The sequence below is a fragment of the Triturus cristatus genome, chromosome 10 (genome assembly GCF_964204655.1).
Source record: "Triturus cristatus chromosome 10, aTriCri1.1, whole genome shotgun sequence".
NCBI lineage: Eukaryota > Metazoa > Chordata > Amphibia > Caudata > Salamandridae > Triturus > Triturus cristatus.
Genome location: NC_140593.1, coordinates 162,570,155 through 162,592,362, shown reverse-complemented (window position 1 = coordinate 162,592,362; position 22,208 = coordinate 162,570,155). Strand labels below are relative to the sequence as shown.

General features: G+C 43.2%; 1 protein-coding gene across 1 annotated transcript in view; it reads right to left on the bottom strand.

Annotated features, from left to right (window-relative positions):
- Nucleotides 1-21,503, bottom strand: part of LOC146789149 (uncharacterized) — a 41,021-nt gene extending 19,518 nt beyond the window's left edge. The window contains exon 1 of the mRNA XM_085630731.1: nt 21,346-21,503. Within this exon, the coding sequence (XP_085486857.1) occupies nt 21,346-21,438 (93 nt within the window). The 5' untranslated portion in view covers nt 21,439-21,503. The remainder of the gene's footprint in view (nt 1-21,345) is intronic.
- Nucleotides 21,504-22,208: the final 705 nt, after the last annotated feature.

Sequence of the window (22,208 nt, the reverse complement as noted above, 5' to 3'; positions counted from 1 at the left end):
CTCATAAAATGTTTTATCTGACCTGCATAAAATTAAAACAGAAAATATGAATTACATCATCGCTGTTCCCCAGTGTAAATATCAATTTTATTATCAACTCCTACGCCTATAGCTCCTGTGCACTTGTGTAAATATAGTACTTAAGGTAGTTTGGGTACTACATGCACAGATTGTATGTGCTCAGAATTGTTTGAAGTCCTTCAGTTGCAGCTGAATTTTGTGAACTGATATACATTACATACTATGTCATTCCACGTGCCAGATCAAATTTATTTTCAGCTGAAATTTATTGTAATTTTACTTATTGTAATTGTATTTATATAGCGCTTACTACCCTTGATGAGGCAGCGAAGCACTTTTCAGTGAGTAGCACACAACTCCGAAACCCAAAAGGATTAGTGGTGGATTAGTATAGGGAAATATGAGTATAGTATTAGTATGAGTGTAGGGAGGTACGAGTCAATTTGAGCGGAGGACATGCGAGTCTGTTAGTCTGTATGTAGGCCTCACAGTATTTGCCAGTAACCAAGGTGCTAGGCATGATTCCTCTGAACAGCGAATTTTATATTTACAACTTTACTAATTGTGCACTCCCTTAGAGTTTAGATTCGATTCTATGCATTGAAAAATGTCTTAAGTTATTTATCGTCCCTGTAATATGCTATTTGAATAATTTTTACTCATTTCTAGGTCTCCCTTACTGGATTCCGTGTGCATAGTCTGTTGCGAGATGTATTGTAAGTTTACAATGGGCTTAGAGCCTGACATTTGTTTACCATGGGTTGGCTTGATCTTCACTCTCATTTGCTTGCTTCCTTTTTAGGTCGAGCATAGTGCAGCGCGCATGCGCTGCTCTGGGAAAAGAACTTCTTGGAAACGCTCTGGGCTTTCCACACACTCGTGCGTGTGTTTTTTGTATTGGTCTTTGCGTGTGTCTTTCTAAAAAATACATCATGCAATTGGTCAAAGGCGTCTGTATGTATCCACCCATGGCCTAGGCTTGCGGTTACGAGCAGGGGCCATCTGTTCTACCATCTCTTTGTAATTTGTGCGGTGCACACCATGCCCAGCATGCACCACTCTCGTGCTTGTTTTTTTTATGCAATCATTGACAGGGCACTGGCTGAGCAGTATTAGAAATGTCCCCAGGAAGGCACTACACCCTGTTGATTCCCTTGTTGATTAAGGTGAGTTTAATTCCATTTACTTTACAAGAGCGGATTGCATGTGGCGTGCAGATTGGCATGAGCACGTTCGGCATAATACTTGAAAAGCCTTATAGTGGCATGCAGTGAGCAAAGCATGGACAGCCTCGTTATAGTGTAGCGCAGTGAACAAGACTCGATGTGCAGTGAAAAAGGCTCGAGACAGCCTCATGTGGCCTTTCAAGAATTCGCCACGGCACCTGGCGCGAGGAGTGCAAGGCTCGAGACAGTCTTGTGCAACGCTTCAGGAACACGTTATAGGCGCGCGGCGGCCCGATATCCAATGGCCTAATTTTCTCGTGTTACCAATGTAACGGAATGAAAGTCTCACCATAGGAAACAAAAAATTGAAACAAAAAAAAACCAGGAGTCGTCTCTTACATCAACTCAACTTCCCTGCCACATTCCCTTACCAATTTGTGCGCAGCTCGGCCGATGCAAGAGAATCTTAGTTTCAGCTCCTGGCCAACGACATCTGATAAAATCACAGCTTGCTGCCTCAAAAAACCTTGTTCCCAATTACTCACAATTTGGTCTTGACAACTTTCTTGAATCGTCAACAAGATTCTCCAGAGGTGGAGGTGCAGGGGTCAATGGCTGCCCTCTGTGCAGCTACTCGTCACCAAAAACATGTAGTAACTCCACACAAATCCAGAAGCGAGTCACTAGTTTCTTTTATGCAGTGTAAAATACTGTCACCTCCAGCAGATCCACAACATAACTGCCAGCTCCTGGAATCTTCTACACCCCACAGTCCGTTTCAGATCGTAGGTAAGAAGCGAACATTTCTACAGGTACCCAGTTTTAATCCTACTTCTCATATCCACCCAGGCTACTGATATTAATATTTTTGGATTATTATAAATCTTTGGATTGCAGTATTAGAAATATATTTTTAAAAAACACAACACAAATTAGTAAAGCCATCAGCTCTCGCCTTTAAAAGCCATTGGTAAAGCCAATAGGTCTCACCCTGCTGTGCAGCATCTGGATGCTGTGCTGTATGGCTAAAAAAAGCAAAGTAAAACAAGCATTGGCATAGTCAATAGGTCTCGCTTTTGGGCGCTTATAAGTATATAGTCATGCATCCCAATATCCTTGGTGCAACAACATCAACTGTTGCATGGCTAAACACTTATAAGATCCCAAAGGCGAGACCTATTGGCTATGCCAATGCTTGTTGTTAGCTTGTGATGGCTCTACTTCCTCTTCTTGCATTTATGCCCCTCCCCCAAACCCCACTGCAGCATGGATGCATTACTTGTGTCCATCCACTGCTCACTTTTCAGGTGCTACATTTTTTTATTTTAGTTTTAGCACTCCACAAGAGTGAGTGTGTTCACCAGCTGTCTCCCTTGTGCACTCCCCCCTCTGCTGTACTTGTGTTGCTCTTTCCCTGTCTGTGTGCTTTCCCCCGGCCCCTCCATTATGTGCTCACCCTGGTCTGCTTCTCCCCTCCTGTTGTTTTCTCACTCATGTACTGCACGCTCCCGTCTCCACATTATGCACTCTCTCATCTATCTGCTTGCTACCCCTCTCCACAGTCCTCTCTCTTGTCTGCTTTCCCCGGCTCCAGGTTCCCCTGTCTCTATTTGCTTCCCTCTTTGCACCCTCCGTGTTGCTTGCCTCCACCTGCACCCATTATGTTGCTTTCACTTGCCTCCCCTGTAGTTTCCCCCACCCCCTCGTTGCTTTCTCACCCCCATCGTCTGTGAGTCCAACACCCCCCTCCATACTGTTGCCCGCTTTGCTTGCCACCACCTGATCACACTTTGTTTAGTTTTGTTTACCGATCCGATAAGTTGTTTTCCATCGTAGACCACACTGTTTCTATGTTCACACTCCTAGCGTACAGCACACCCATGTTGGAACCCATATCATTCATGGCTAGCCATGTCAGAGAAAGACACTCTACTCTAAAGCATATCTAGCAGCCACTGTCAAAGTTCAAGGTTGAATATTATGGTGGCAGGAACAGAGAGGGGAAATTATTTACATATTGAAACGTTCAAATAGAACTTTTTAAAATTCAAGCTTGATGACTATGACAGAACCAAGTATGGTCACTGGAAAATGATTCATAACTTCCTTACATTCCATGATGGTTATTACTCTCCACAGTTTGTCCCCCATGCTCAAGCCATAGATGATTATTTTGCAGCTATACCTAAAGATTTTATGTAGATGTGCACGTTTCCCACTTTGAGGTTTTGTGCTTGTTGGTTGCGACTCATGCCATCAGAAGCACTGCAAACGAGGGCCTAGCCACAGTGGCACAAGAAACTAAAGTGATACAGCAACGTATCTCATGTGATGATCTTGAAAGGTGGGTTGGTCTTAGTTCATAACAAAAAAACAGGTGCAGGGACCCAAAGGTTTTCTAAGGAGCTTACCACTGGTGCTGCTGGATGCTAAGTCTGCCCCATCGGGATTCCACCTCTTTCTACTGGATCTCCTTCCACTTCCTGCCTCATTCCCTTTTTGCATCTTTACTTTCTCCCATTGTCACTGCCTTCCTATCTTGATCCTATCCTATCTTTCTCTTCTTCCTTCTTTCTCCCTTGTGTGCCTTTCTCTCTCTTGCTTTGGGTCGAACTGTGATGATGAAAATTAATCCCTTGTCTCTAAATATGAGTGCCGGTGCCCAGCACCAGCAACCACTGGCACAAATTAAGCACTGAAAAGGGGTTTAGGTGTTAGCAGCTGTATACCCTCTCGGCCACGTTCTACAAATCCTCTAACATAACAACACATAACATTAGATACACTGGGCTATGATAGTGTTTGCTTTACACAAAGAAAAGCAGCACCAAACGTACACAGTATGCCATGAACCTGGCACTGCCAGTGATTATTACACGCATGCCCCCCTCACCCCTAGTTCAGGCACAGATAGAATTTACTGATATCACATGCTGACCGTGCATTCGTTATAGGTGAATGGTGTGCTGTACATACACATATAACATAACAGGGCTTCACACAAGAGCCGGGAGACATTCAGGTAGGAAAAACATAATCATTCTTTTCTTTATGTTTGCCCCTTAGGTTACAATCACTGCAGGTTGGTCTCGTTAGGGCTTCATTCTGCTTCAGTTCTTCGGGGACTGGCGCCCTAACAGGTCCCATCGGGCTTTGCTGTAACCCAAGGGCCTAACATGAAATAACAAACTTACCTCCAACCTGAACAGCTCCAGACTCTTGTGCGACGACCCTTCCCTCCAGCTACAACAGCTTTACATCAGCCTTACAAAAATGCTTACTACAACAAACCCCTAAAACAGCCTTGAAAGCTCTATCCTGTAAAACGGCACCAGGAAGAAGTTCTCACAGAACACTATTCATTGCAGACCTAGACCCATCTCCTTACAGAGGAAACTCCACCAGTGCAGGAGAATGAGAAACCTGTGGTCCAAAATTGATCCCCATCTCGTCATGACCTCTTTTAAAGAAACCCGCATTAAGGGAGCGCCATCTCTGCTCAGATGTGCACGCCAAGGAACAAGTTCCCAAAAGCCATTTATAATTTGGAAAACATAAAGACTTGTCCCAAAATCATGACTCACCTACTTGTCGTGCTGTAAGTCACTGTGGGTTGTATATGCATTGTGTAAATCTATCCCTGACACTACATTAACATACGCTTGATGCAGAATATGCTGCCACACACTGTAGCATGATGTCTCGAGCCTGTTTCTTGTCTTCACGCACTACTCCAAAACACTGATTAATGTTACCCCTCATACATTATCTTGCAACCTTACACAGCCAATGAAGCCACTTATTCTTCCAACTGACGTGGGTTGAGGCCTTGTCAAAGGGTAGGATGGCACAATAGAAGTGCTGCAATACAATGCAGTGCCCAATCATGCTTGCCCCCCACACATGCAGGTGAGTATTGCACTGCATACAAGTCTACCTGTGATTATTTCACTGCATTCATACCTGTTTGTGAATATTACACTGTAGAATGACTTGCATGTGAATACTGCACCGCCAGGGCCGGACTGGGAACTGAAAGCAGCCCTGGCAAATTTTGGCAGATCAGCCCCCGTCCTGTGCGTAGCGAGCAAGCGCAGCGAGCGACCGCGACCCCTACTAGGGGGATTTGGGGGGGCTCTCCCCCCAAGAAAAGTTTGGAAAAAGACAGACCAAAATGGTGAATTTTACGGCACATTTTTCATTACATATTCAATTGTGTCAACTATGAAAGCACAGTAAATAGTGGATGATGACCTTAAAAAGCACCAGGTTACCCACCCATGATGAGAGGACAAAGATGTATGCAAAGGACATTGTAAGTGTTTGGCCCAACAGCTTTATCACGGTATATCTACGATAAAGCCCTCACAGGTTCAAAATACAAAAAGTGAACCATCATATATTATAATCGCACGGCCTATGCACACATTTATGCCAAGCAAGGAAAATCCTCCATGTTGATCACACCATCAGTGAGCTCATTATCAGACGTAGAAAGGGCGAGCATTGCGTTCGCACTGTGAGGGTTTCGAGCCTGGGCCATGCAAAACCCCTACTAACCCCAGACCATCAAGCCAACCAATGGTAGAACAGGTCTGGTTGGCAAGAGAGGATTGCTTTGTTTACAGTCTAGGAAAAACCATGTCCTCCATTGTGCTCCTTGTGAAAATGATGACTGGTTTCCAAGGTTATCAGAAAAAGCTATGGGCTCGGTAGAAACGTGGACAGGCTTCCAACACCACAGGCACGTCTGTGTTTCTTATTTAAGTCTGGCCTAGAGACAGCTTTAATTGACTCCGTGTTAAGCTATGGAAAGAGGCGCATCAAGGACAGGCAAGAATGCCCTTGCACAGTCAGTAGGCTGAGATGGCCTTTGGTAGCCCTAGGTCATGTACAACTGTACAGTCAGCAAGCTAGGATGCATACTAGTAAGTGGTGGGGTAAACCAAACAGCAGGCATGCTGCAGGTCGGAAGGAACTCATGCTACATTACAGATATGATACAGTAGAGACTGCTTCCATTTGGTAGAGAATATGCACAGCAAGTACCAAGTGAGGTAAATCTGGTGCGTGCATTGGGAAGAAAGAGGTATTGTAGTAAATGCTGGGCAAGAAAAACACTTCACGAATAAATAAAACAGAATAAACCGTCCTAACAATATACATTGATATTTTTAATTTGGAACACGATATGTGATAAATAGATGGAAAGAGTAAGAGAAAGAGCCCTGAGAAAGCAGTTTTTACAATTTTGCGAAACATGTGTTGGCTGTTGTCTTAAATGTCATGAACTTATACAATGAGATGTTAAAAAAAACTATGGTCGCAACTTCAGTGCGGATAAACAGTTGTCGAACTGAATTAAAACTAAAAAGAAAAATGAATTTCATAGTATGAATTTGACATTTTTGAACAATCTCATTACCATTATTCTGATTGCATGCGTTAGAAAGTATAAATCTTATTTTCTGTTTGTATTTTAATAAATACACTGGCGGTGGCATCTAGTGTCTCACTGAGGAGCACCAGTTAGAACAAGACCACTATCTCCCTAAACTGCAACTGCAAGTTTAGCTCAGATATAATACGATGTTCTGACTGCACTACTTTGGCTATTAAACACATTTCCTATGAGATGCCCCTGGCTTCTTCACATTCACTCCTGCTCAAGTACTTTCAGCCAGATTCAATAATCTTCATCTAGCTGGTTATCATACTTTTTTTTAAACGTGTTCTTTCCCAGAAAGAAGGGCATTCTCCCAGTTACCTTTCTTTCCCTTGCTACTCTTTTTCCTAATCCTGCCTTCTACGCTTTTTACTCAGATGTTAAATTCTCCATCCTTAAACCTTTTTAGGTCTCGCCTGAGCCAGCGCTTTAGCGCTGCTCTCGCGAGAGCTTTTGTAAACGGGGGATTTGAAAGTGCAAACTAGTGCTTTCAGGCCGCCAACTACAGTGCATGTGCGCCGGGCGCGCGCACCATTTGGCAGCCTGCGTGATCATTACGCGGCTGCTTTGATGTTCTCAGTGAGCCGCGCGGCCACTGAGAACATCAAAGCGGTCGCGAAAGTGCTCACCATTTGCCACCCCTTCCCTTATCCCACTTCCTGCTTGTTTCTGGAGGGATCATTTAATGCACTGTCCCAGATCTTGTTATTTTATCCTAACGTCTCCCAAACGCATGCACCTTGTTTTCGCTGTTTTGTGTTTTTTTTCCTGAGTGCTGTCCCGTGCATCCGCTGAACTCATGAAATGGTTTCTCGTTCTCTCTTGTTATGTATCACTCGTGTGAATCTGTAAGCTTTGGTTGTTTTCGGGAAATTGTATTCTTTAAATTCTTACCTTTATATCATATTTTCACCGGCTGAATAATAGTTTCATCTATTTTGTTGCTTTCTACATTAGCCTATGTATATATAGATTGTCTTTATGCCAAAAAACACATAATAGTTGTAACTGCTGCGGGGTGGTCACATTATGGAAAAATACCTCCCTGAAGGCTCACTTTTGGGCCAATGTGGTATTCTCATTATTACTGTTTTTTAAAGCCCACCCTTGTGCTTCTGACGCCTCGCGCACGTTGTCTTGGTTTCCTATGAACCCTCCTCCGCTTCCTTCCGTTGCTTGAGACCTCCATCCGTGAGGCCACTGCATGTCTACGTTCGATCACTCTTGCTGTCTCCTGCCCCGATCACCCTTCCTTCTTTTACAGGAGCCACGGAGAACAAGCATTTGCAATGCAATAGGTCTCGCGGTCAAGCGAGTTTGAGCTATTGACATTGCAAATGACAATGCTTTTTATTTTTGTTTTCGTTTTTAAAACATAAATAAAAGGCATTGTCATTTACAATGCCAATAGCTCAAACTCGCGTAAATGCGAGACCTATTGCATTGCAAATGCTTGTTTGCCATTTGCTTTTCCTCTTTTTCCTTTGCTCTCTTATCCTTTCAGTTCTTATCCTCCTTGTCTCTCCTTTTTCTAACCCATGTTCTAAATATAATCTCCCCTCTCATTCCATTGTGTTCCTTTCTTTTCCCTTTCACTCTTCCCTACCATCTCTCCATGATCACCTAAGATTCTTTACTTAATTCTCTCCTGGTTAATGCTCTCTTATTCCTCCCTCCCTAACCCTTGTTACTCCTTCCTTTCACCCCATTACTTGATTCCATTCCTTCTCTCACTTCTTCCTCTTGTCTCCTCTACCTTCGGCTCTCTTTCCCATCCTAGCTTCTCTTTCACTCCCTTCTCCTTTGTATCCCTTTCTTTTTTCGCTATTGATTTTTTCTCTTCTTTATTTTCCTTTAAAAGGCAAAAGCAAATGCCAATAGATATACTGTAGTTGTGTGAAGAAGGATGAAGCTGTTGACCATGTGGAGTATGAGAATAATGAGTCTGAGAGTAATGAAAAGACTGGAAAGGAACCGGGTACACTCAATGACCCACTGTTGTAGGGTAGACTGCAGCACATGGGTTTGGGATTTGAACCTGCAGCCTGCAGATGTCTGCAGCGTGAGTGATAACGCGCCAGATGGGGAATCGAGCCTGCTGACTGAGGGTTATGCGCGTATATGGACAACAGGCTCATTTACCTACTGTACTATATACATACCGAGTGCTTCAAGTAGGATAAAAAGGGCGAGGGGTCTCTAGAAGGGATGTGGCAAAAGAAGTAGAACTAGAAATATTTTCCAAGAGTCGTGGTCTATGTAAGGAAGGGCATGGCTGAAAACACAGGAACTAACATTCTGTGCTTCACGTCGTTGCGAAACCGTGTCATCTCTTTCCTCTTCTGTGCCATTCCTTTCACTCTCGCCTTCTGCACATACCCGCTTTTATCTTCTCCACTCCACCATCCCTGCCACACTCAACCCACACACCTGGAAGCATTTCATTTCTATTTCTTTGGCACTGTCTATATTTTGACAGCTGTGTACTTCCTTCACACACTTCCGCAAAGTTATAATTGGAACATATGAGACCATCGCGCTGTGCGCTCTGCGGAGAGGCCAAGGATGGGATGTGCATGCAGTCTGAATACCTGTATAACCTACTGACAGGAACTGAAAGAAACTCACCCTTCTTCAGCCTCAGCTGCAGAGTTATCAATTGTGTTTCATCATAAACACCCACCCACAACCTGAACTCACTCATATGCCTAGAGTCGAATCAGTTCACAATATGCACTATACAAGAGTTATACCTTGTGTAAAAACTACAGAAACACATATGGAAAAAGCAAACACTCATAAGGAATGCAAGAAGAAGTAAAATGTGAAATGTAAGCGGGGGCTGCATGGGTGACATAGATCACCCTGAGGATTTTTACAGTCATTGTTGTGACCAGTATTTTTGCTTGTAAAGTTAAGGACCCTAGAATCAGAGGGCCAGATAAGGACTGTTCACCTAAAATCTTCGATATATGCCGAGTTAAAGTCTGTTCCCTGCTGGTACTCTTCAGCAGGTGCATTAACCTCTATGCTATTTTACCGGATTGGAACCTGGAGGTTACACAGTGAGCTTCACACCAGCTACATTAACCCTCTGAAATGTCTTAATCTGTCCCTCAACATAGAGATCTGCTATCTATGCTTCTTCCTCTCATTTGTACCTAACAAATCTCACAAGTCTTTTGTGCAGGCTATTTCTCAACATAAACTTCTAGATGCCTGGCGTCTGTGTAATACGACTTCCAGAGAGTACACTTTTTATTCCCCTTCCCATCACACTCAGTCAAGAATTAATTATATATTTGTCTCACACAATATCTCGCAAACTCTTACACATGCTGAAATTGGCCCTATTCTACTATCAGACCACGCCCCAGTTTCAATTGGCCTAGATATTCTTCCTCCGGTTACTGGCCCTAGAAGGTGGCGTTTTAACAATGCCCTCCTTCTAGATCCGAAATTTACTACCTCCTTTACTGAATTTTCTAATGACTTTTTTAATTAAATCAAACTCCTTCTATGCCACAAGCCACGATATGGGATGCTTTTAAGGCTTCAGCAAGGGATTTCATAATAAGATTTGTTGCCTCCAAACGGAGAATCTCTCGTAAGATCACAACAGATCTCCTCCAGGATATCAAGCATTTGGAACATACTTACTACACTTCAACTTCGAAAGATTGCCTTACAGCCCTCATTCAGGCCAAATTACAATTTAATAAAAAGTCAACGGAGGATGCTTCTTTATATTTGTTAAAATCTAGTGCAAAATATTATGGGGGTAAGAATAAAGCTGGGAAATTACTAGCCAATTATTTAAAAATTAAACACAATAAGTTAAATATAGAATCTATTTATGATGATCAGTCAGTTCTAAAATTCAAGGATGCAGAGATTTTGAATGAGTTCTCCCTGTTTTACAAATCATTATATACCTCTGAGGCACAACCCCCTTTGGCTTCCCTTTCTAACTTTTTCTCCGACATACAGAAACCCTTGCATAGTATACCTGATCTATCTTCCTTAGAGCTTGATTTAACCTTTCAATTATTACTAACAGCATTGCAACATCTTAAAAAGGATAAAGCCCCTGGACCAGACGGTTTCACCGTAAAATTTTATCAACATTTCTCTAAACTTTTAATGCCTATACTATATTCCCTTTTCACTTCCTTCGCCACGTTGGGTAGTTCCTCTGGCTCCTTTTCTGAAGCACATATATGCCTTATCCCTAAACCAGGTAGAGATTTTAAATATTGTAAGAACTACTGGCCCATATCCTTGGTCAATATCAATTATAAAATCCTCGCTAAAGCGTTGGCCATCCGATTAGACTCCTACTTACCTGATTTACTAGAAAAAGAGCAATCTGAATTTGTTAAGGGTAGATTCATTTCTGATAATACAAGACTTCTTTTTAATGTTCTTTCTAAATCCCATTGTTTAAATTACTCCCTGGCGGCGATAGCATCAGACGCCGAAAAGGCGTTTGATAGAGTTGAGTGGACTTACTTGGTTTGGCTTTGGTCCTGAATTTATATCCCTAATCTCTCTCCTCTATTCTAATCCTCGGGCGGCGGTTTACGTCAATGGTTTGGTCTCTACATTTTTCGACTTGCAGAGAGGTGTCCGCTAGGGATGCCCTCTTTCCCCTTTTCTTTTCAACCTGGCATTGGAACCTTTCCTTTCTAAATTGCGCCAAAACCCAAATATACACGGCTTTGTAACTCCCAATTCTCATGTTAAACTTACGGCTTATGCCGATGACATTTTGCTTTTCCTATCAAAACCAAATGACTCAATTCCTGCCTTTCTGGCGGAGGTACACGCTTATTCTCTTATTTATGGATACAAATTGAACGAAGACAAATGTGAAATCTTACCCTTAAATAAATTCACGTTTAAGTCGGATTTTAGTGCTTCCGACTTCACTTGGAGCCCTAATAATATTAAATACTTAGGTCTACATGTCACCACTTCAATTTCTGATACAGTAGCTTTGTGTATGAATAAATGCATACAAAAACTTTCGGATCTCACTACTAAATGGCATCCTCTCTATCTGTCGTGGTGGGGCCGTCTAGACACTATAAAAATGATGTTGGCACCCATTATACTTTGTACTATTTCTAATATTCCAGTATCTATCCCCCTTAAATTCTTTAAGAAAATTAACTCAACCCTCTCTTCGTTCTTATGGAATAAAAAGAAATCTCGAATGTCACTACTCAAATTAGTATGACCTAAAGCAGAAGGGGGGGGTCAATTTTCCTGATTTCCAGTCGTATCATAAAGCATTTCTTTTACGTCAAGCTTCACTTTGGTTGTTAAGTCCCATGGATGATTGTCCTCTATGGACTACAATAGAGCGTCTTTTTTTATCCCCCTTCTCCTTTTCCGAATACCTTTCTTTCTCACGCAAGCCACAGGCTGTATCCACTCCCATAATTAAATTGACCTCCAAATTTCTGGATACTGCACTTGTTTCCGCACCTAATACTATTCACTCCTTTCTCAATTCAACAATTTGGCATAACAAATTTCTGACTATTCAGAATAGGCCATTCTACTGGAAAAGTTGGCGACAGAGGGGTTTGATTTGGATTCATCAGTTATTTTCTGACTCGGATTTCCTGTCATTTCCTTCACTTAGACAGTTGTTTAGCTTGCCGCACACATTCATTCATAAATACAATTTACTTAAGAAAGCAGTGATGGATAAATACACCCAGATTTCTGCTAATCCTATTGTTTCCATCACATCTGAGCCCTCCTTACATCTTCACACTATGCTAAAAACCATTCCTAAGGCCTCCGTTATATACAGTTACTTACAAAATATAGGTAACCCTAGGCAGAAATCCAAAATAGAAGAAGCTTGGGAAAAAGACCTAGGACAGTCCTGGTCAGTATCTTTATGGAACAAAATATGGGTTAAGATACGTAAATCCTCTAGAGCAGCTTACATAGTTCAAACGTTATTTTTTGTTTATAATAGACTGTTATTCACACCAAGTGTTTTAGGCAAACGATTTACGAATGTACCAGCTGCTTGTTGGACATGTTCTTCTCCAAGCGCAGATTTATTACATATGTTATTCCTCTGCCCGGCTGTACATGATTTTTGGATGCAAGTGTGGTCCCAAATTAATTTAATTTTTGGAACTGATATTTCTTTCTCCAATTTCCATGTTTTCTTAGGCAGTCTTTCCTTCTGTTGGGGGAAAGTTTCATTTAATGTTAAAATTATTGATTTATTGCTTGAGGTGGCTTTCCAGCAAATTACGGTTAACTGGAAAGACTTCACAAAACTTTCTTGCAAAGCATGGTGGTATGCTGTTTGTCATAATCACAGATTAGATACCTCTTTTGTCTATCCTTTAAATCTGGCACCGAAGCGTCTGGAATTGTGGTCTCCTGTTACATTGTACTTAGATAAATGTGCCAGACGTCATTCCCACCTGAAACCATCCCAGCAAGAAGTTCCTAAACCCCCCTGATTCCCTTTTACGTTCCTCGTTTATTTGCTATCACTTATCTATTTTTTCTTGTTTTTCTTCTTCTCTTTTCTTTCCCATTCTGATGCTTCATGTATTTTGCTATGCTTTACATGATTGTAATTGTCAATCCAATTCATATGTTCTTTTCTATTGTAATATGTTATATTGAGTTGATTTAACCTAATAACTGAGAATTATATATTGACACCTTTGGCTTTTACCAATAAAGTTTCCTTTTGAACTGAAAAAACATAGAGATCTGCTCACCAGCACATGCATTAACCCACTAAGCCGTGTTTACCACAATGTCCCCTGTGCTCAACAGCTTAGATGAAGAGCTGTGCAGTCAGTGCTTAAAGGCGTCTGCCTGCAACACGTGCGGGGGGGCTGAGGGGGAAGGGTTGGAACATATGTAGAGTTCTGTACAGTACACTGAATTTTACACATACGGGCATTAGACAGGTGCACTGATTTGCAATTGTAGGCACAGAGAGAAGCAATTGTTTGAACTGCGTCATACGTTTGGTGTTGATTTCAAAGCTCAGCAACTTATCATCTGACCAATGGTCTTCACACTTTTTAATTCTGTGCCCCACCCCCGTGTTCAATAATTTATTCGAGCACCATTAGCCAAAGTACCAAATACATTTTCTCACAAGTATTATTTAACATTTTGCTGGAGTACGGGATAGCCGCTCCTTGAGTCATCAATCAGAGCCTGGCCTAGTCCTAGACTAAGGCCAGGCTGAGCCTGAGGCCAGCCACCACCTGGCTCCGTCCCTGCTGGCTGCTCACAACAAAAAGCCACTACTGCGCTGCGGAACCTGGCCGGGGCCTAGGCCCTTGCCCCTTAGGCCCCTTTTGCTTTTAATTCTGGCCCGGACAGTCGCAACAGACAGTGCCACCGTGGCACTGTTTGTTGCGACCGGGCCAGAATTAAAAGCAAAAGGGGCCTAGGAGACAAGGGCCTAGGCCCCGTCCACCACCCATGAATCAGATCATCAATCATCAGATCAGGCCAGGAGCAGGAGGATCAGGATTGCATGCAATTTAAACGACTGGACCTGACGGCGTTTGGTCCAGTCCTAAATAGACTCACCTGCGGCTGCGGTTGGCAGACAAGGGGAATTAAATTATGGGGTGCCGTGCCTCTCTTTCCTGGTCCCTGTCTCTGGCCTCTGAGAGCGAGCGATGCCTGCCTCCTCGACCTCGCCTCAGAGTCACGCACACTTTTAATTGCGCGAGCCCCAATGCGCATGAGCATCACCAGGCAGCAGAGCCCACCCTAAGGCTGAACTAACAAAAACCGCGGCGCGCAGACGCGGAGGCGGTGGCAAGTGACATCTGCATGCGTCTACATCATCATGATCACGTGGTCAGGTGGTTTTTAAATTATAATGAGTCAGGCCTGATCATAGTAGGCTACCTTCTGCCTAAATAAAATTGAAATCGGCCGGCGGGTCCGGTGACTGCTCACGTCACGGACACAGACGTAGCACCAGCATTTTACGCAGAGAGAATCGTTGTGCTCAGGTAGCCAGCCTGGTTGTGCTTAATGGAAGTTAATGCAATGTTTGCACGTTCGGTCCGACACGGCCAAAGATATCGGCCCCCAGCAACAGAACCAGCCCCCACCCCATCCAGCCTACCAGGGTATTGCCCGGTGCCCAGAATTGCCAGTCCGGCCCTGTGCACCGCACACACACACACACACACACACATTTGTAAATATTGTCTAGCACCCAATCCAACTGTTAATATTACACTGCACCCACAGCTGTCTGTGAAAATTGCATTGCAGCATGACATGCATGTGAATATTGCACTGCACATAGACACCCACATCTGCACATATTAAACAGCAGCTAAATTGCCTGTTGTTATTACACTGCACCCATACCTGTCTGCAAATGTAACACTGCAGAATGACATGCATGTGAATATTGCACCTACACACACCAATACTTGCACAGAATTGACCAGCACTAAATGACCTGTTATTATTATACTGCACCCACACGGGTCTGTGAATATTACACTGCAGAATGGCATGCATGTGAATATTACATTGCACATACACACCTTTAAATATTCCCCTGATCCACTTGTTATTACACTGCACCCACACCTGTTGAAATGAAATGAAAATGAAATGAAATGAAAATGAAATGAAATGAAAAAGATATTTGATAAAGCGCACTGCGGCCAAGCGGCTTCCTGGAGCTAAAACCTGATCAAGACTCACATAAATCAGACCGAAGGGTTAGGGAGAGAAAGCCTGAGAGAAGAGGAAGGTTTTTAAAGCTTTACGAAAATGGGAATAAATGGGAATAGAACGAATAGAAAGAGGGAGACTGTTCCAGAGCTGAGGGGCCAGAACCGAAAGGCGGGTGCCCCCGGTTCTGGATTTACGAAAACGAGGGATGTGCAAGAGAGACAAAGAAGAAGAGCGAAGGGTGCGACAGGGGGCATAAGAAGAAATGAGAGAGGTGATGAAAAGAGGGGCAGAACGGGAATGAGCCTGAAAGGCTAGACAGGCCAATTTAAAAAAAGATCGAAAGTGTACAGGAAGCCAGTGAAGAGATTTGAGTGCAGGAGTGATGAGAGAAAATTTAGGAAGGGTAAGAATAAGGCGAGCAGCTTGATTTTGAATGGCCTGAAGTCGGCGAGATTGAAAAGCAGGAATGCCTACATACAGGCCATTTCCATAGTCGATGTTTGTGAATATTTCACTGCAGCATGTTATGTATGTGAATATTGCACTGCACATAAACACACCCACACCTATACATGTTGCCCAGCACCTAATCCAGCGGGTGTTTTTACACTACACCCACACCTGCCTGTGAATATTGTTGCACACAAAACCCTTGCTCCCAATTCTACCATGCAGCCACACTTCCCCATGCTTACTGCTCTCAATCAGGGAATTGTAGGCGCACGACTCACCTGTGAGGATCTCAAGGCGCTGGGGGGAGGGTGGTGGTTAAGCAGCTCCATTCAGTTGAAACTGCAGCACATATGCCCGTGGGGCAAGACAGCACAAACCGCTGCACTGGATTGCTGTAGCACATCCACACATCCTTGTGATCACTGTACAACACCTGCACCTACTCGTGGATATTGGACTGGCATGTGAGGATGTGTAATTCACCATAACCAGAGATCTCAAGTTTCCCAGTGCCATGTAAGGTAGATCACCCTATACAGGTGCTTCCTTTGAATTATGAAACTTGTAGATCTGGTTTTATAATTAGATAAACAGGACTACGTGTTCCATCATGCTACAAAAAACCAGGACTGTGAGGAAGCTACTCACGCATGGACCTTGGAAACTTGAGAGCTCTGCATAAACTACTTGGCTATTACACTAGGCCCACACTTGGATCTGATTGTTGCACTACATTCTCCCTTGACTGTAATAATTGTGTTATAACCACAGTGACTTGTTACAGCTACACTCGCATCAATGATTATTGTCATTATTGCATTATGATTATTTCACGACACCCGCCTTGTGTTACTCAGCTGCCAAGTTACGTGATGCCATATGTAACACCTTCTGCCAGCCCTAGTTTATTAACCCTGTTGTGCGCTGTAAACAAATAGGTTGATTCCAATGTGATACATTAAGTTAGGCTCACCACCCCATAGGATGCACAAGATATCCAGCAAAATACCCATTAGATATGTCCTTTTTTAGGTTTTGCCTGCACAGCACTTGCGCTGTGCTTGAGAAATCTCTTGTGATAAAAAATAAAAAAACTTAAAAGAGGCTTAGAGCCTTTACTCACCATTGGCTGGCTCCCAAGTCACTCACAGTTCCTGTCTTCTTATTGATCAGTGGATCCCCCTGCATCTGACTTCCTCCTAGGCTACAGTCTTAGTCCAAGCCGTGGAGCTTGGACCAAGTACTTCTTCCTGTGGCCAGGGTCCTGTCACTGGCCACAGGTACTGCGTTTTTCTAACTCTACATGCGTCTGCAGTCTGTCGACTGTGTAGCCTCCGATCCCATGCCTAGCAGCACCACTGGCCTAGCAACATGGCTTAAAGTAAAAAAAAAAAAAAAGAGTTATGATGCAGTCAATGTGGACCACGTCATATCGCTTTCTATTTTACTTTATGCCATGTTACACAGAAGCTCAACTGCTGTGCAACATGTAAAAAAACATTGGCTCTGCCGCTCCGCCGACCTTGCCACCATCCCCCGCATCCGAAGTGCATCCTCCGGCGGCAGATCGTTCTCCCACCTCGCCGCCAAGACCTGGAACAACCCCCCCATCCACCGGTGGCAGACCCAGAACCTGCTTACCCTCAGCAGACTTCTCAAGACCTGGCTGTTCGAGCAGTAGCAGCACCCCCCTCCCCAAGCGCCTTGAGACCCTCACGGGTGAGTAATGCGCTTTACAAATAATTGATTGATTAAAAGCCAATAGCTCTTGCACAGGTGCGATCTATTGGCTTTGCCAATGCTTGTTAAAATATGATCACGCTTTACAATACTATTGAAGCTTCCATTTAACATGCGGCTCTTTGCTGCAGTTATTCTGATCCATGCTGAAACTGATGGCTGAAATTTGGTAAGGGGGTTTCGGCACTCAGTGCAATCTGCACCCACAGGATACGTTTGGAGCAGATTTGCAAGTATCCAGGAAACGCAAGTGTATGGATTCATCCAATGCATAACATGCACACATGCAGAATTTCGACCAGGTTTATATCCCGCATGGATAGATGATGCAGAAGGGTGAATTAACATATGGAACTTTTTTCTTTTTATTTTAAGTGGAAAATATTTTCCCCTCTGAGCAGGCCCCTTCCCCTGCAGCCCCAAAACAAAATTGAAACGTATTTTCTTCCTTAAATTTTCTTCCTTATTTAGGTGTCAATTTACATCTACCTATATGGTGGCAAACTACCTGAATATCTCTGGATATATAAGTTTGTGGGTTTTCATCGAGTTTCACAGGGTGCACCAACCAGAAACACACGACCCAACCCCTAGGCTTGCGAAAGAGGCTCTTCTGCGTATTGCCAGATTTTCTACTCTGTAAAGTGCGCCTCAAAAACGCAATGTTCCACCTGACTTTATTCTATGAATCAGGAGGTGGGACCTGTATTTGCAAAGCGCTTGCCCTTGTATTGCGCCAATAATTTTCTTTTAGAAGATTGTACACTCGCCAGGACAGTAAACATGACTTCGTTCGGTACAAGGGAGAGGAGACCCCACAGGGAATACAATTGTCAATCCTTGTTCAAATAAGGCCTGCAACAGTTTCTTTAATTAGGGCTTCGCCGTTTTAGTGGTTGACCTATTGTATATACTGTCCCAGGCAGTACTTATTATTTTTTATGGGCTATAGTGGGTAGTGTGTGGTATATGCTTTTTTCCCCCTTTTTTCTTTTTTTAAGGAAAGACTCAGTCCCTGATTTACTAAGATTTCATGCAATGCAGCACAGCACTGTGTGAAAAGGAGAGAGCAGAACAGGGCTGTATTTACAAAGATTTCATGCAATACAGCGCAGTGCTGTGTGAAAAGGAGAGAGCAGAACAGGGCTGTATTTACAAAGATTTCATGCAATGCAGCGCAGCACTGTGTGAAAAGGAAAGAGCAGAACTGGGCCATATGTACAAAGATTTCATGCAATGCAGTGCAGCACTGTGTGAAAAGGAGAGAGCAGAACAGAGCTGTATTTACAAAGATTTCATGCAGTGCAGCGCAGTGCTGTGTGAAAAGGAGAGAGCAGAACAGGGCTGTATTTACAAAGATTTCATGCAGTGCAGCGCAGTGCTGTGTGAAAAGGAGAGAGCATAACCGGGGCATATTTACAAAGATTTCATGCAATGCAGTGCAGCACTGTGTGAAAAGGAAAGAGCAGAACTGGGCCATATGTACAAAGATTTCATGCAATGCAGTGCAGCACTGTGTGAAAAGGAGAGAGCAGAACAGAGCTGTATTTACAAAGATTTCATGCAATGCAGCGCAACGATGTGTGAAAAGGAGAGAGCAGAGCTGGGCCATATTTACAAAGATTTCATGCAATGTAGCGCAGCACTGTGTGAAAAGGAAAGAGCAGAACTGGGCCGTATTGACAAAGATTTCATGCAATGCAGCGCAGCGCTGTGTGAAAAGGAGAGAGCAGAACAGGGCTGTATTTACAAAGATTTCATGCAATGCAGCGCAGCACTGTGTGAAAAGGAGAGAGAAGAGCTGGGCCATATTTACAAAGATTTCATGCAATGCAGCGCAGCACTGTGTGAAAAGGAGAGAGCAGAACTGGGCCGTATTGACAAAGATTTCATGCAATGCAGCGTAGCGCTCTGTGAAAAGGAGAGAGCAGAACTGGGCCATATTTACAAAGATTTCATGCAATGCAGCGCAGCGCTGTGGGAAAAGGGGAGAGCAGAACTGGGCCATATTTACAAAGATTTCATGCAATGCAGCGCAGCGCTGTGGGAAAAGGGGAGAGCAGAACTGGGCCATATTTACAAAGATTTCATGCAATGCAGCGCAGCGCTGTGGGAAAAGGAGAGAGCAGAACTGGGCCATATTTACAAAGATTTCATGCAACGCAGCGCAGTGCTGTGTGAAAAGGAAAGAGCAAAACTGGGCCATATTTACAAAGATTTCATGCAACGCAGCGCAGTGCTGTGTGAAAAGGAAAGAGCAAAACTGGGCCATATTTACAAAGATATGACATTTCTGCTCTCTCCTTGCTCTGGTGCACTTTACCCCAGATTGACCAAACTGTCATACAACACAGCGCAGCAACCAAAGGCACAGCGCTGGGTTGCGTAACAGAGAGAGACCAGGAAAGCAACATATCTACAGAGGTATGGCACTGTCCAGCTCTCTCCCTAGAGCTGCTGAACCCCATGAACACACCTTTGCCATAGTCTTAGGGTGTCAGCATGATTCTAGCATAGGGTTTGTACAGGAAGGTTACCCCTCCAGTACAAAATACTAGGCTTAGACTAACTTTAAAACTTTTCCCACTTTGGAAGTGTGCTGTAAAGTGTAGCACACATGCAAAGTGGGAAAAGTTAGGAGACATAAAAGCATTTCTACTTTTAATGCCTGCTTCAAAGTGACGTTATTTTTTGGTGTAAAATCCTGTCTACTGTTGTTAGCTGATAGGGCTTTGCTCAAAACCATGGGTCGTTCCGCAGACTTTGTGAATCCCAAAGTAGATTTTGCGTCTCTGATGCAAAATGTTAGTGAATCTGGGCCATAATTTGCACGAGACAGTCGTTTTGAGTGCCTAATACTTTCCAAAACTTGTTTTTCCCAATATACAGCTTTTACCAATGAATATGGGCTATGAGTCACACATCAGCATACATTAGCATGCCTAACTGACTCTTTTTATGAGTTAAACAGTGAAAAAAAAACACTTCTTCAAAAAAGTGCAGCATTGAAAATTATTAGATGCACAAAATATGTCAACACTGGTACTTGTGTGAAGGACAGCACGATTTTAAATGCACCGGACTCCATTTCTTTGCATTTAACTTTGAAATATTAAAAACCTTATCGCCCATTTCCTTGCATTTATCTGGAATTTAGCTGAGTTAAAAATAATCATAACGAGAAAGCTTCCTTTAACTCCTAAAACCAAAAGACCTCAGTAAGCAATCATATGTCAAGTGAGTCCATTCAAGTTAACAAAGGAAATGTATTTGTACTAGGACCTTTAAACACACCGTTTTTCTGTAAAGTAAATGTATTTGAAATGCAAATAACTATCACTGTTTGCAGAATCAATTTATGGCTGTAGCCTTTACCAAGTCTGTACTCTGACTGTAATGAATATTGAAAAAGAGGTCACATTTACATTTTATAGTAAGTGTAATAAATATTAAGAAAGAAGGTCACATTTACATTTTATAGTAAGTGTAATGAATATTAAAAAATAGTCCATATTTACATTTTATAGTAAGTGCTATTTTAAGTGTAATTTCTATTAAAAGAGTAAAGTGTAAAAACAAAAGAAATGTAAAGGTATTCCATTATTTTGCAAATTGTTGGAATGAAAATAATGGTGCATTTCAATACCCTTCAAAATGTCATGCTTTGTAGCATCCTCAGCTGAAGTTGTGAGCAGCACCTTTGTAAGTTTTTGATGGAGGCGGAAAGCTGCTGTGATTTCTAATGCTCCATGCGATGCGATGCAGAGATGCATGTAAAGATGAGAATGCATGCCTCCTTACCTGCCAGGCGCAGAGTACCACCACCATGGCCAGAGCCGAGGCCAGGGTCCCCACTGTCCTGTGCATGGCCAGGGGGGTCTTGCTGCGGCCCATGCTTCCTCCCTTCTGGACAGCAGCCTGGACAGTGTGTGCTGTCTGCTGCACTGCAGGGCTGTGTACTTAGCTCGTGGCTTGTACCCTCCCCCAGCACACTGCTGCCCTTCTCGGACGTCACTCACAGTGGTCAAATATTTGAGAAAAATGTCAGCAGTTTAACTGTTAACCTTCCTCCAGCATTTGTGATGACAAAGGGGAGCTGTGTATCACAGCCTTGAGGAAAGGATCAGCGCCAACGCAGAGTTCGAGTCATTGTTGTGACAAACAGGATGCTGTTTAGTGCACACAAAACTATGTTTCGGAGCAACAGATAACAGCTTCATAGGAACTTGGTTAAAATGTGCTCATTTGGGCTCAGTCAGTTCAATTTCTAACAGTTTGCGGAACTTATGAATACTTTTTCCATCTGGCCTCATTTAGCCAGGTGTAACATTTGCGCAGGCTATCAAAAATTAAACTTATGGATTTACCAAATTGTATCGCCGGCATTTCACTTAAGCAAACCGTTGTGTCTTCAAAACATTGTGCAGTCGTCAGCTCCGCCCACCATCACTCTACGCTCACTCCGAATCATACTATTTCCTGTCCCCTGGTGACTCCACACAACATATTCAATAAATTGCATTGTTGCGGCGGAAAGTGAACGTCAGAGATGCATTCCAATGTGAAAGGCCACACGACACAAGAGAGGCGTATGATTGGTTATGACCATACTCATGTAAACGTAACCTGAGCGAGCATAAAAATGAAAAAAGAGCGAAGCAAGG